Source organism: Calidris pugnax, unplaced genomic scaffold (genome assembly GCF_001431845.1).
Source record: "Calidris pugnax isolate Ruff unplaced genomic scaffold, ASM143184v1 scaffold198, whole genome shotgun sequence".
NCBI lineage: Eukaryota > Metazoa > Chordata > Aves > Charadriiformes > Scolopacidae > Calidris > Calidris pugnax.
Window position 1 is genome coordinate 1235375 of NW_015090925.1, and position 12362 is coordinate 1247736.

At 39.6% G+C, this 12362-nt stretch overlaps 1 protein-coding gene across 5 annotated transcripts; it reads right to left on the bottom strand.

Moving 5' to 3' along the window:
* Window positions 1-129: 129 nt before the first annotated feature.
* EIF2AK1 (eukaryotic translation initiation factor 2 alpha kinase 1) lies at window positions 130-12356 on the bottom strand. Of its 5 annotated transcripts, none has more exons than XM_014951415.1 (16): window positions 12140-12356; window positions 11662-11820; window positions 9874-10010; window positions 9075-9106; window positions 8894-8965; window positions 8523-8622; window positions 7624-7704; window positions 7124-7223; window positions 6614-6665; window positions 5693-6002; window positions 4627-4738; window positions 2914-3020; window positions 1570-1690; window positions 1385-1464; window positions 806-1039; window positions 130-335 (listed from the first exon to the last, which is right to left on the bottom strand). In XM_014951415.1, exons 1-16 carry the CDS (start codon window positions 12225-12227, stop codon window positions 213-215), a joined length of 1908 nt encoding a protein of 635 aa, XP_014806901.1. In that variant the 5' UTR covers window positions 12228-12356; the 3' UTR covers window positions 130-212. The 5 variants fall into 5 exon arrangements, with proteins under 5 accessions (XP_014806901.1, XP_014806900.1, XP_014806902.1 ...); XM_014951414.1 differs by having other exon boundaries at window positions 6614-6668; XM_014951416.1 differs by lacking the exon at window positions 8894-8965 and having other exon boundaries at window positions 6614-6668.
* Between the last annotated feature and the right edge of the window lie 6 nt (window positions 12357-12362).

Consider the following 12362-nt stretch of genomic DNA (forward strand, 5'->3'; position numbering starts at 1 on the left):
TGTATTTTTTTGTGTGTATTATTTACACAAGTTAAACTCTCCCCAGGCCAAGTGCAACAGGAATCCTTTCTGGTGACTGGGACTTTTGAACTAAGACAGAGAGATGAATACCTTTAAAGGACAGGGAAATCAAAATGCACTGAAATGTTTTTATGTAAAAAAATAAATGTTTTATGTAAGTTAGCACACATAGAGGTTAGTTCTTCCTGTAATTAAACAGGAGAACCTAGTCTCATACGTTCATCTTGTTCTTCAGAAAGCAGTCTTATCCTCTCTCTCAGCTTCTCTATTTCTTCCTCTTGCTGCCTCACCTTCTGCTGTAGGTTAGAAATAACCTGAAAGTGAGAGTCGGTTTAGCTCATTTATAGAGAGACAAGGAAAAGCCTTATTAACCTATTTGAATTGTGTTCCCAGTCTGCTACAGCCACATTCTGCAGCAACACTGCTATTCTGTGTATTTGTACTACAGCTTCAGCTGAGAAGTGTGGCAAAGAAAGAACACGACAGAAAGATTCTGCAGAGCTGATGATAAGATTCAAAAGTTTTTCTGAACTATAAAAATAGCTCCAGCTGTATGTAAATCAATTATAAAGTTACCTTATCCTTCATGACCATTTATCTCCTATTTCTAGAAACATTAATATAGTGGGCTAAATACTACAATCAGAAAAAACAGTCTCAATCACACAATCGTTTTAAGTTAAAAACAAAACATAAAAACTCGTAACACAGGCAGGGAAACAAAGGGCATTTCCTTTTTATATCTCTTTATCCTGTGAAGGCTGAGGTTATTGGCATAACTTACGTGTTCTGTGGTGTGGAACAGTTCACTCTCACGAAGCTGAGCAGCAGTTGGTCTTTCTGTGGATCTCTGGCTGGTGAGGAGTTTAACGTACTTGGCTTGAACAGGCCATTTTTTGTAGAAAGTATGAGGAATTTGGCCATTTCTTAATTGTGTAAGAACTTCTGTTCTCTCCATTTCTGTTCCAAATGGCTGGAAGAGTTCTAGCAGGATAACACCCATGCTGTACATGTCTGACTGGTAAGGGGGGGAAGAGAAAGTTCTGGCATAACTGGTATTTTTGATTACTCGCAGCATTTATTTTTCTCATTAAAATTTCATGATATGAAAAAGCTTCATGACAAGTTTCATGATAAGTAATGCAAATTCAAATCTATGTACATTCTTCAAAGTGATCTTAGATACGCAAATAATTTTTGTATTGGTAGCAAACTAGAAGGCAAAGTTGGAATCAACAAAAACATTAGGAGTAACAGTAGGAAGAGTATTTATTTACCAAATATTATGTATTTACCTACTGAAAGGCTTGTTTTAGTTTTACTATCTATCATCAGGTGTTAACAGAAAAAAAATACTCCCTACCTTGAAATCGTAGTGAGATCCCTGCAGTTGTTCCGGGGAGGCATAGAGGCAAGTCCCCACGCCTGAAGTATGCGTCAGTCCTTTAAAAAGGCAATTTAGAATTACACAGGTAGTGTTGACATAAGAATTTAATATTTAATGGTTTTAATATCATAGAAACCCCACAAAGCTTTTTATTTTGTTACCATTTATCCTTTCTGTCTTAAACCACTGGTCTGCATCATCCCAAAGAAGGTCTTTGCAGGCTAATCCAAAGTCTCCGATTTTGACATGATGATCTGACCCATACAGAAAGATGTTTCTGGGCTGCAAAAAAAAGACAGTATAAAATCTAAAATACATCTATATAAGTAATTACAAGATTTCACCTGTTTCAGTATCTATAAAATCCAGTGTTTCAGAGGTAACAGACAATTATTTAACACATTGATTAGTGATAGAGGAAAAAAAGTCATAGCCGATACCAAAGTATGTGTTTGCAACATCTGGGCAGAAAGACCATGGATGAAGGATCTAGAAAATGGGAAGAAACGTAGAACAGGAAAAACAAAGATTTAGTGGAAAGTACTTTGGTTTTTTTTCCCAGCAGAAAATGGGAAGTTTGCAGAACAGTAATGCTAATGGGAACAGGCAAGAGCAGACAGCAAATCAGACCAACTGATGTAGCAGGAAGGAGGACTAAGTATCATCTTTGGGCCAGACATAATGTAAAACAAAATATACTTTTCTGTATGATAAGCACAGCTGCAACACACTGCTTGTTCTGGCAAATTACTATGAAAAAACAAGCGATGAGAGACTTGAGTAGAGAGCACTGACTGGAAAAACTGAAAATTTTATCCATATATTTTGGGTTTAGGACCACTAAGGAGGAGAAATCCGAGATTATGTGCACATGTGACACACCTGAGGGACAGGATGTCATCCAGAGGGACCTGGATGGGCTGGAGAAGTGGGTCTGTGTGAACCTCATGGGGTTCAACAAGGCCAAGTGCAGGGTCCTGGCCCTGGGTCAGGGCAATCCCAGGCACAAATCCAAGCTGAAGGGAGAATGGCCCGAGAGCAGCCCTATAGCTTGAACATGTTGTCAGAAGCTGACTGATACGCTGTTAGCAAACTGAAGTGTGCTCATGGGGCTTTTCTTATTTTTATGATTACCTAAAATAGGTTTTTTTAAGTAATTGGCTAATTTAGGTCCTACCTTGTTTAAGGAAAGACCAAGACAAAACAAAACCAATCTGACAATCCCTGTTTAGGACCAGAAAATGCCTTCACAAAGGAGAAGATGTTTCCAGAGCTTAATCATAATTCACTTGTAAGTCAATTAAGTCAATGTAATTGACTACTATGCTTATAGTAAAGAAAGTGGCACTGGCATAGAGGAGACAATGCATTTTTTCAGATGTAACATAGCTAAATTCCTAAGAGTTTAAGTCATCTCAAATTTAACTACAAAGTTCCTTTCTTTCTCCCATAATGTAAGTTATCTTTGTTTTCCTTAACCTCAAGTAATAATTCAATGAGCTTACTTTAATGTCTCGATGCATCACTCCCACGCTGTGGATATAGCACACTCCTTCCAGTAACTCTTGAAAAATTTTCATCGTCCAGCGGACATCCACAAGATGGTATGGACCTTAAAACAATTAAGAATCTAAATTATTTCAGCTAATTCTACTGAGTGATTTAAGCTTATGGCGGTATGTCTTGTTGAATTCTGTTTATTTATGATGTGGAGGAATTTTTTAACAGAATGAGCCTAGTTTAAAAATGGAATTTCCCACGCTTCTCCTAAGATAGTTTTTTTGAAACAGCAAAGAGTCACTAACCTCAAAATTCCAAAAAGGAAAGTTCAGGGGACACAAAAATATGTCTGACTGAAAACACTGCTCCAAGCCCCACCAGATAGATATTTAATTAAGAAGTTAACAAACTCTTCACTTCCACATAAGTGCTGAATTTGATTGAAAAATACAGTTCCAGGTAAAATTATACTAATTTACGTAATGACATGTTTTCTGTATCGATTCGCACCTTTCCTTTTCAGATGCTAATCCTCTGCTGTTGCGCCACCCTCTGAAATCCCCAAGGCTCCTCTGGCTGTAGCTGTCCTAAAGGAACTTACCAGCTCATTGTTTTTACCATTTCCTATTTTATTATTTTATTAAACTACAGTATCTTCCTACTCTTAATGACCCACACCTAACATGTCTGTTGCGCCTTTTACTCGCCATTTACTCCTCCTCGTTTTCTGTTTCTCACTCTCTAACCCATGATTGCGTTCCCCTTTCCTCCCCTCTGAAAATATGTGAAAAGGGCTTTTTGTAAGGTCCAATGCCCCACTCATCCTGTCATTGCCTGACCAGGAATGTCATCTTCCAGCTTATGAAAGCTAAAAAGACTATGATTAGAGGAGAGATTAGTGGAAGTCAGCTGATAGTTAGCTGGTAAACCTTACCCCATGACTGAAGAGAGCAATGGATTTATCTTAGTAGTGATTAAAACTTAAGACTAAACATTAATCATACAGTTATGTCTTACAATCTGTTAAGCATATGCTTAACCCAAGAAAGAAACATGTCTCTAATGCTTTAAGAGCACTGCACTTGTACTTCCAAACGTCAGCCACTTTTGCAGATGGCTTGGTATGGGCATGAGAACGCTGTGGCCACTCAAGCAAAGCGAAGGTTAGATTCTTCAGACCAACGACAAATTAGCCTGTGTAGGAGTTTCGGTTCTTAAGAACAAACTTAAAAGCTTTTAAGTACTTTGCAACCTATCTGGAACAAAAGATGTATTTATATTTGCCACAGCAGATAAATTAGCCTGCGAAGACTGTGTTTTGTAGCAGCAAGACTACTACTACAGCAGAATTTCAATTATTTAAACAGCTTGCTGAGAAAGAGCAGATTCTGTCAATAAAAACCTCTAGTTGAAGTAAGTAGCATTGCCCAGGCACAGATCTCTCCAGGTAACAGCTCTGCCTCAGGCACACTTTCATTATTTTTGGAAGAGTTGTCTAAAACCCATGAACTTGAATCTCTTTTACCAACACCTATCATACGGAGATTCAATACGTAGCCACTATTTGATTAAGTGAATAAAGAATCTAACAGAGAGGATTCATATTTTAAGTTACTGAAGTAAAACATACATTCAGGCAAGTTGACATCCAATTAGGAAAAGTGAAACACTTGCTTTATAACGAGTATGAAAATTTTTATGACAGTGAAGAATCTTACTGGAAGTTTCCTCTGTTCTCTCATTGCATCTTTTATTACGGTCAACAATCCAATCCCACAGGGATATTTCACACAGCTGCATTTGTATATGAAGCATCAAGCGATACTCCACCTGACAGAAAAACAACAGTCCATGATTTTGCCACTGTAATATGAACAGTATTTTCTTAGTTATTTTATTTAAAGTTAATTAAAAAAATTGGTTTTTAAACTAAAAAAAAGGTTAGATACCAAAATGACATCAAATACAGTATTACTAATCTACTGCACTCAAGAAGCAGATGCAACAACACTGTCTAGTTTGGTTTTTTTTTTGCTTGTTCCTAAAATTTTAACAATTGCTGTATGATAAAAATCTAACAAAGTATCCAGCTATGTACCTTAATATTCAAATTCCAGTTCAAAAGCTTCTAGACCTACTGAACAGAGGTTCATTCTGGTTTAAGAAAATAGTGTAAATTAATATAAATTAGTAAAAAAAATAATCAACCTCTTGATATGGAATTTGATGATTTATTAACATGAATATGTCACTTTCTGATAATGTACTAGTTCACTTGCTAACCTGGGCAACTCAAGCAAACACCTCTAAAATCTTGCATTTCTTGCAAGAGGGAACTCCAAACAGCAGCCAGAGTGGGAACTCTCCAGAGCGGGCTGTGCTGTGCCGGCGGTTTGGAGACTCCCTGCGCAAATCCTGCCCTGCCCAGACAGCACCCAGACACTCCCATCAGTAATACCTGAATTAGCCATCATTAACGAATACTGAACATCTTCCAGTTTGATGGGTTTTTAGTCATTCACTTTGAAAGGACCCAAGACAACTAACACATGGAAGCTTTCTTGTACGCTGAGTTTTGCCAGCTCCTCTGCTCAGCTTCCTTGTAACCGTGTTACCCACTTCAGTGTAAATTATCTGGTTTTGGTTTCAATGGCAGTAATTTCCTTTTTTTTTTTTTTTTTTAAAATTAATACTATAAATCATTCCTCTGCCTACCAAACTCAACTCTACAAACATCATTAACTTAGACAGCAGTTAAGTATATCTAAAGATAACTGCATTTACCTCAAACTCTCCACAGAGAGCTACATCGTTCCTGGAGCATCCTTCAGCGCAGGACTTACTTGCAGTGCCTGCATCTTGAGCCAGACTGGAATGAGGTACCCGTGCCGAATGATTTTTCACATCAGTTGATCTACTGCTAACACTACTTACAGAGTCTTCTTGTAATTCTATGGATAATTCATCCCTTACATCCATGTTCTGCACTAATTCACCAAGTCTGGCACTGTCACAGGACTTCTTTTCTTGCGAAGTAAGGTCAGCAAAGATAATTGAACTGTCACTTTCCACGCTCTGAATGTGACAGCAATCACTGAAAATAATAAAGTATGAGAGAGAAGTCAAAATATGTACACAGTTTTATACCATCTATTTGTGACACACCATTCTGAAAACATATTTTTTTTTCCTCCAATTGCAAACTGCATTCCAGAGTAAGAGTTCAGCTGCTTCCCCACAGAAAACTCGAGGATTACGGGATTGGCAGCACAGGCTCCGGCCTTTTTAACGCCCTCCCCCAGCAGGGACCTGTGAGGGCTCAGACACACAGTGCCAGGACACAGCCCTGGTGGGACAGAGGAATGGTGCATCCCCATCCCCTTAAACTTCATCAGCAACACTGCATTTCTCACAGGGCCCTCATTGAGGGGGCCAATCGACACCCTGAGACAGAGGGCCCCATTGTCCCAACAGGACTCCAGCAGAAACCAGAGAGCCAAAGAAGGGAGAAGTACCCAGTAATTTTCTGCAGCTTACGCAACCAGAAGAGAAACAACAAGGATTATGGCTTTCTTTTTCATTATCATTTGGAAGCTAAAAAGCATTTGTGCAATATATGCTGAATTCTGTACTCTTAATACTGCTTTAAAAAAACCCCCTTATTAAAGCCAAGTAAGTGTTATCATTGAGACTTAAAATACTTACTTGCCACTCTCTTGCTCCAAAGATAACGGCTGCCACTCCATTACTGTTTTATCTACTGGATGAAAAGATAAATAAGGTATTTTACAAAACCAAGCATGCATGTATCTACTATAAATTAACACGTAGGCTACAGCTGCTTACTGAATATAACTTCATAACCTGTAGATAGCTTTTTCTCTATTTCTGCTCCAGCAAAAGGTGTTTCTTACCCTAATATGTTTTTCATTTTTCTTTAATTGAAAAGAAAATACATGTTGTACAAAGTCACTGAAAGGGTTGTACTGGGCTCTCTTACATATTCACCCAGATTTCACCTTTAAGAAGTTAGCATGTTCAAAATTAGGGTTTATAATGTATATGATAATACACCGTAAAAGAAGCACCTCCACAAGGCACCATCCTTCACATCACCCTGCTGCTGTTTTGAAGACACCTGATATTTCAGAAATAGTTTTCATTTAAACTGTATATTTATGTGAAAAAGCAGTTTGTTTTATGTGGGGTACTTTCCTTTTGGGTGGACTGTTTGAACCTGTTCCATCCAAGCAGTGTGGTAGCCCACAATATTAGGGTGCTGCAGCCCAGCCAGCACTTTTACTTCTCGTAGCACCTAAAAAGATGAAAAGGAAACAGTATGACTGCCCTTTATTCTGAGTGCTTAATAAACCCAAAAGATAACAAAACCCCGCAATTTCCGACAAAGAAAGAACACATAAAATTACTACACCAATGGAGAAAATTTGGAAGCTTTAAACAAATTATGATTTTCACAGTTGCAGAGATTACCAAAGTCAAGTTAATAATATGTTCTTTTAATGGACTTAAATACCTCTTATAACTTTTTTTTTTCCTAGGTATTGAGAGGGTCAAATCGTAAAAACTCAGAATGTGGAAAAAATTTTATTAATGTGTTTAATGTTTTGGGAAACAGCTGCATTACTAAATTAAATTGGAATCAGCTAGAGCAGACAGGGAGTTAAAACAGAGATGAAACACAGAAACAAGAATACCTTCATGCAATCTCTTCTTGTAGCCTTCTTAATGTTAATTTTTTTAATAGCATAGAATTGACCATCTAACTTGTTTCTGACCTGAAAACAATTGTAATAGGAAAAAATCAGTTGTTAATGTGCTTAGATTAATGAGTTATTAAATCCTTTAGAACCAACTATTTCCTAAAAATTAATTTCTGCACTCCATTCCAATAATCTTTCACCTGTATGAGAGAATGAAACTGGTATCAGGCCCCAGCTGTGTAAGATAAAGATACTCCACTTTTGCCTCCTTTCAGGACTGCAAACATCTAACCCAATCTTTGTGAAACACACAGCTTTACAGCTATCTTTCCATCAATAAAAAAATGCTGCTAGGTCCTGATAACTGCTTAAACAGGTTCTCAATAAATCTGTGAGAACACAACTGTCATTTACATATGGCACACACCACGCAGGGAACCTCAGGCTGGCCATATGGGCCAAGTATTTAATACAATTCAACACTGGGTTGGATAGTTTATATTCATATTAAGGCTACTTTTTTCCAAGCAGCCACGACTGGAACATTGCAGTGTGCAGACTCAGCTCCTGTGGCTGTTTAAGTCAATGTATCACAATACTTCACACAAGAAATAAGGAGGTTTTTGTTCACTTTAAAAAGGTCAGAATACATCAAGTAAAACTTTTGATATATCCTGCCTCCGACAAACAGAAAACAGAAACTGCAACTGAGCATCTTTTGAAATGAAATGCCAACACCCTTCACATGAGCGGATTTGCTCCTGTTCTATTGGAAAATCAGTGGGTTTGGTTTTATATTAGAAAAACAAACAGAACAGCCAAACCAGTAACTCTAAATGTCAAAGGAAAACCAGATATAAATTGATCAGTTATAAATGGAAGGTAAGGAATACCTTGTACACTTTTCCGTATCCTCCTTTTCCTAGCCTTGCAATCTCATCAAATTCATTCAAGTACCGTGAAGTCTGTGCTTCAAAGAGAACTTCTTTTTCCCTAATAAAAAAAAAGGCTGCATTAAACAAAATTACAATTTATAAGACAGGTATTATATAGGCTGCAGGTGTACACAATCCAGAAATACTATTTACATTATGAAAAGAAGCTGACAAGACTTTGACATTACCACAGTGAATACTGAAGAACAGCAGACTGCAGCAGCATGCATGTGTGCTACAAAGCCACACTCTGTGTTAGCAGAAGTACTAAGATGATCTCTTTAAATTTATGCCAGATAAAAAGCTGGTTTTTGAATGATGGCACTAACCGTGAGAACTGTACTGAAGAAGGAATTTTCCCCAGATCGTTTTGAGAGTTTGGAGAAATTTTCACTTTTTTTCTACATTTCAGAGCCAAAATATGAAATGCAGTATTAATTAAATTCAGAGTGGAGCAAGGGACTTTAGGGAGGGAATTGTTTAATATTTCTAAATGCTTTGAATACATACCCAATTGCATGAGAATCTCCATTATCAAGTTCCTACAAAAACAACAAAATCCAACATAAAAACATGCCATACAGAGTAACAGGTCTGCTGTGCCACCGGCACACAGCTCTACAGCAAAACAGAAACTGCAACTATGTTCTGAGAAGCAAACAAGGTTACTGAGAGCCCTTCATTCTGCAGAGAGCTTCACCAAATTAAAGTATTATTATCCCGCCAGTAATCTGCTAACATCTCTCTGCTGGAGAGATTACCGCCCTTTAGAGTTCTGCTGACAAACAGGATAAAATGAGGGGTTTAAAATGTGCTTAAGACAAAATTAACTAGCTTAGTTCAAGCAGCAAGATAAGCAAACAAGTCTAGTTGAGCCTGAAGTATGTTATGCAGTATACACATCATACCCTCCACTAACTAGGAGGGTGTTAACATAATCAACTCACTGTTGATTATGGTAACTGTTCATTAGAAATTGAAAATGGATGTCCCTCTTGCCAAAAAAAGGTGTAGCAATACCAAAAACACCTTGCCTGTGTTTATAAGTATTTTCACATTTGGCTTTTATTATTTAATAAGAAACAAAACACTGCTGGCTTCAAAAGCTTTGCTTTGCACCTGCAGAACCAGAACATGCTGTCCCCGACAGCTAAGGTAGAATGGGAGTACCGTTTTGTATAATTATTAAAAGATCCAATCCAATATTAAAAGACATCCCCCCTTTCCCCCCTAACAAAAGCTTCTTTGGATGCAATCATGTGTTAATTCCCCAATGCAGAGGTTGCCAAAGAAATTTAACAAAGCTTACCCCATTAAGTATTTGTCGATTAGCTGCTTTCATTAGTTCAGTAATGGCTCTATTATGCTGCAGTCTTACAGTACTAAATTCATCGCAGAAGGCAAAGGGGGAGAGCAGCCCTGTCCTCGTGAAAGCCTGACGAAGTACTGTGCAAAGGAACAGAGAAAGGTCACGTTAAATAAATCCTGCCAATAAGACCATGTAAACAGTTGTTGTTTCTCAAACCTGATTTAAAAGAAAGCGCATCTGAAAAACTGGTCACTCCTACTCTAGTGCCATTTCCCATACTCTTAGCAATAAAAACTAATTAAATCCAAACTAGAGCTGCTCTTTGGGAATCCCTTCACATAATACAGTTATTTGCCATGCCCTTCGTGGTCACAACTGCATCTCCTCTTCTCCGTATCTCAGCAGATGAGTCATACAAACATCCACCCATTCACTTACTTGGTGCCCTTGGACTAATTTTGACCAGTGAAAAGAGAAATCGAAAGCATGTCACAGCTACGAGGGCATGTTTATAATAAAAACTGGTAATGTCAAGATCTCCTAATTCACATACAAACTCACGCATTTCTACACATACTCATAGTAAGGAATTGAAGCCACCCCACATCCATCCCCTTCCTCAGCTGGAGTAAAACAATGCTGTGGCAGATAAAAAACTAACAAATACTGGAGATGGGCCCAACTGGCAAGATGCTACAAAAATGTACTTAGAAGTTTTAGGAGTTCCAAGGTCTTAAACTAAACTTGCTTGTAAGAGCGTTTGGGGTGGTTTTTGGTACCAGCATGTCTAAAATCAGCCTATTACTTATCTTTTAAAGCAGATAAAATTTATTGAAAGTGAACCTGTAAGAAATCAGGATTTTTGCTATACAAGCCTTATGGACACAGTTACACACACGGAAAAGTGGGAAAAAGCCAGCCTTGCCAGCATGAATATACCAGCCAAAACCACAAAACAGATATGATTACTGCAAGATGTTTTTCTGTTATTCATCAGGTTTATTCCACTTGGGAAGCTGGTTTAAGCTGTACCAACACAGGAACATCATTTTCCATAGAAGTACATTGGGAAGCCAAGAGCTACATACTTTGGAAGAGGCCCAGGTTGGGTTTTGGGTTTGGTTGGTTTTTTTTTTGTTCCTCTCCAAAAAGAGGAAACGTGGTTGGGTTTTTCCCCCCCAGTATTTTGGGGTTTCATAGAGAGAACAGTAAGAGCCAGGGTCAAACACCAATATCAGATTTTGAGAAAAAAAAATAAATTATAGTTGTGTGCACTGTTGTTACTGGATGCTACAAATGACTTCAATTTTAAGCAAGAGCAACGTATTAGATTTTATTTTCTACAATCACATATAGCAAGGAGAAAAACCTTGGAGATTGTTTCTCAAGCGCATTAAGTACGTGCCTAAATAAACAAAATACTCAAGATAAGTCACACATTAGACAGACAGGTTTCAAAGGAAACATTTCACACCTAAAAATGTGAGCTCCCTGAACTATATCAAAAGACTTTATGGGAAAATAAAGGACTTAGAAAGGTATTTACTCTGATTTTCACAGACCATAATTTTGAAAAATTTAGTGAAGACTGTGCTACAGCTATTTCTTGATAAATATTTTTATTAAATTTCACTCAGGATATTCATGCTGTTCTCAGAATTGCTCGTCCCAGTGGGATGAGACCTACAGCTCTGTCCTGACACTACGCTGGGACTCCAGAGAGCAGAGCCCGGTGAGGTTATTGGGGTGAGGCAGTTCAGGAGAGAGGAAAGAGCCGCTCGTACTAACTTCGGAAGAGGCACCTGGAGTGGACGGGGTTGTGGGTGTACATGTGGCAGAGATGCTCCAGCAGTGACACCAACAGCAACTGGTTTTGGATGGTGGAAGTGAAGTTCACAAACTTCTGCGACCCGTTGGCAATGCGCAGCTCGGCCGGCACGTCCGACTCTGAGGGGACAGGCAGGAGGGTGAGCCCAGGTCTCCATGTACCACCACCACACCCGCACAGCTCCAACACACCCCGGCTCGCACGCAGGCACCGCACGAGCTGCCACTGAGCGCTTTAAGGCACTAATTAGGAAAGTAATTATAATTAATTTTTCTAAGCGCACACAGAAAGCAGCTAGCCAGAGGGCCGAGGCCGGCCCCGCCAGCCCCCGCCGCCGGGCGAGGGGAAGCCGGGAGGGAATGGCGGCCGCTCTGCCCCCCGTCCCGTCCCGCCGCCCGGGAAGGGAAGCCCCGCAGCCGCCCCCGCGGCCCCTCTCACCGTCAAAGCGAGGCTCCGGGCTCTCCTCAGGAAACTCAATGGCGGGCCGTGGGGCCGCGGCCCTCGGCGGGAACCCGCCCCGCCACATGCCGGTCGCCGGCCTTCGCCCCGGCCGGCGGGGCCTGCCCGCCTCCCTGTGGGCGGCCCCGGGGCCGGGCCGGCGCTTATGGGCGCTCTTTGAGCGCGGAGAGATAAAACGTTAACCGGAGAGAGGCGGGCAGCG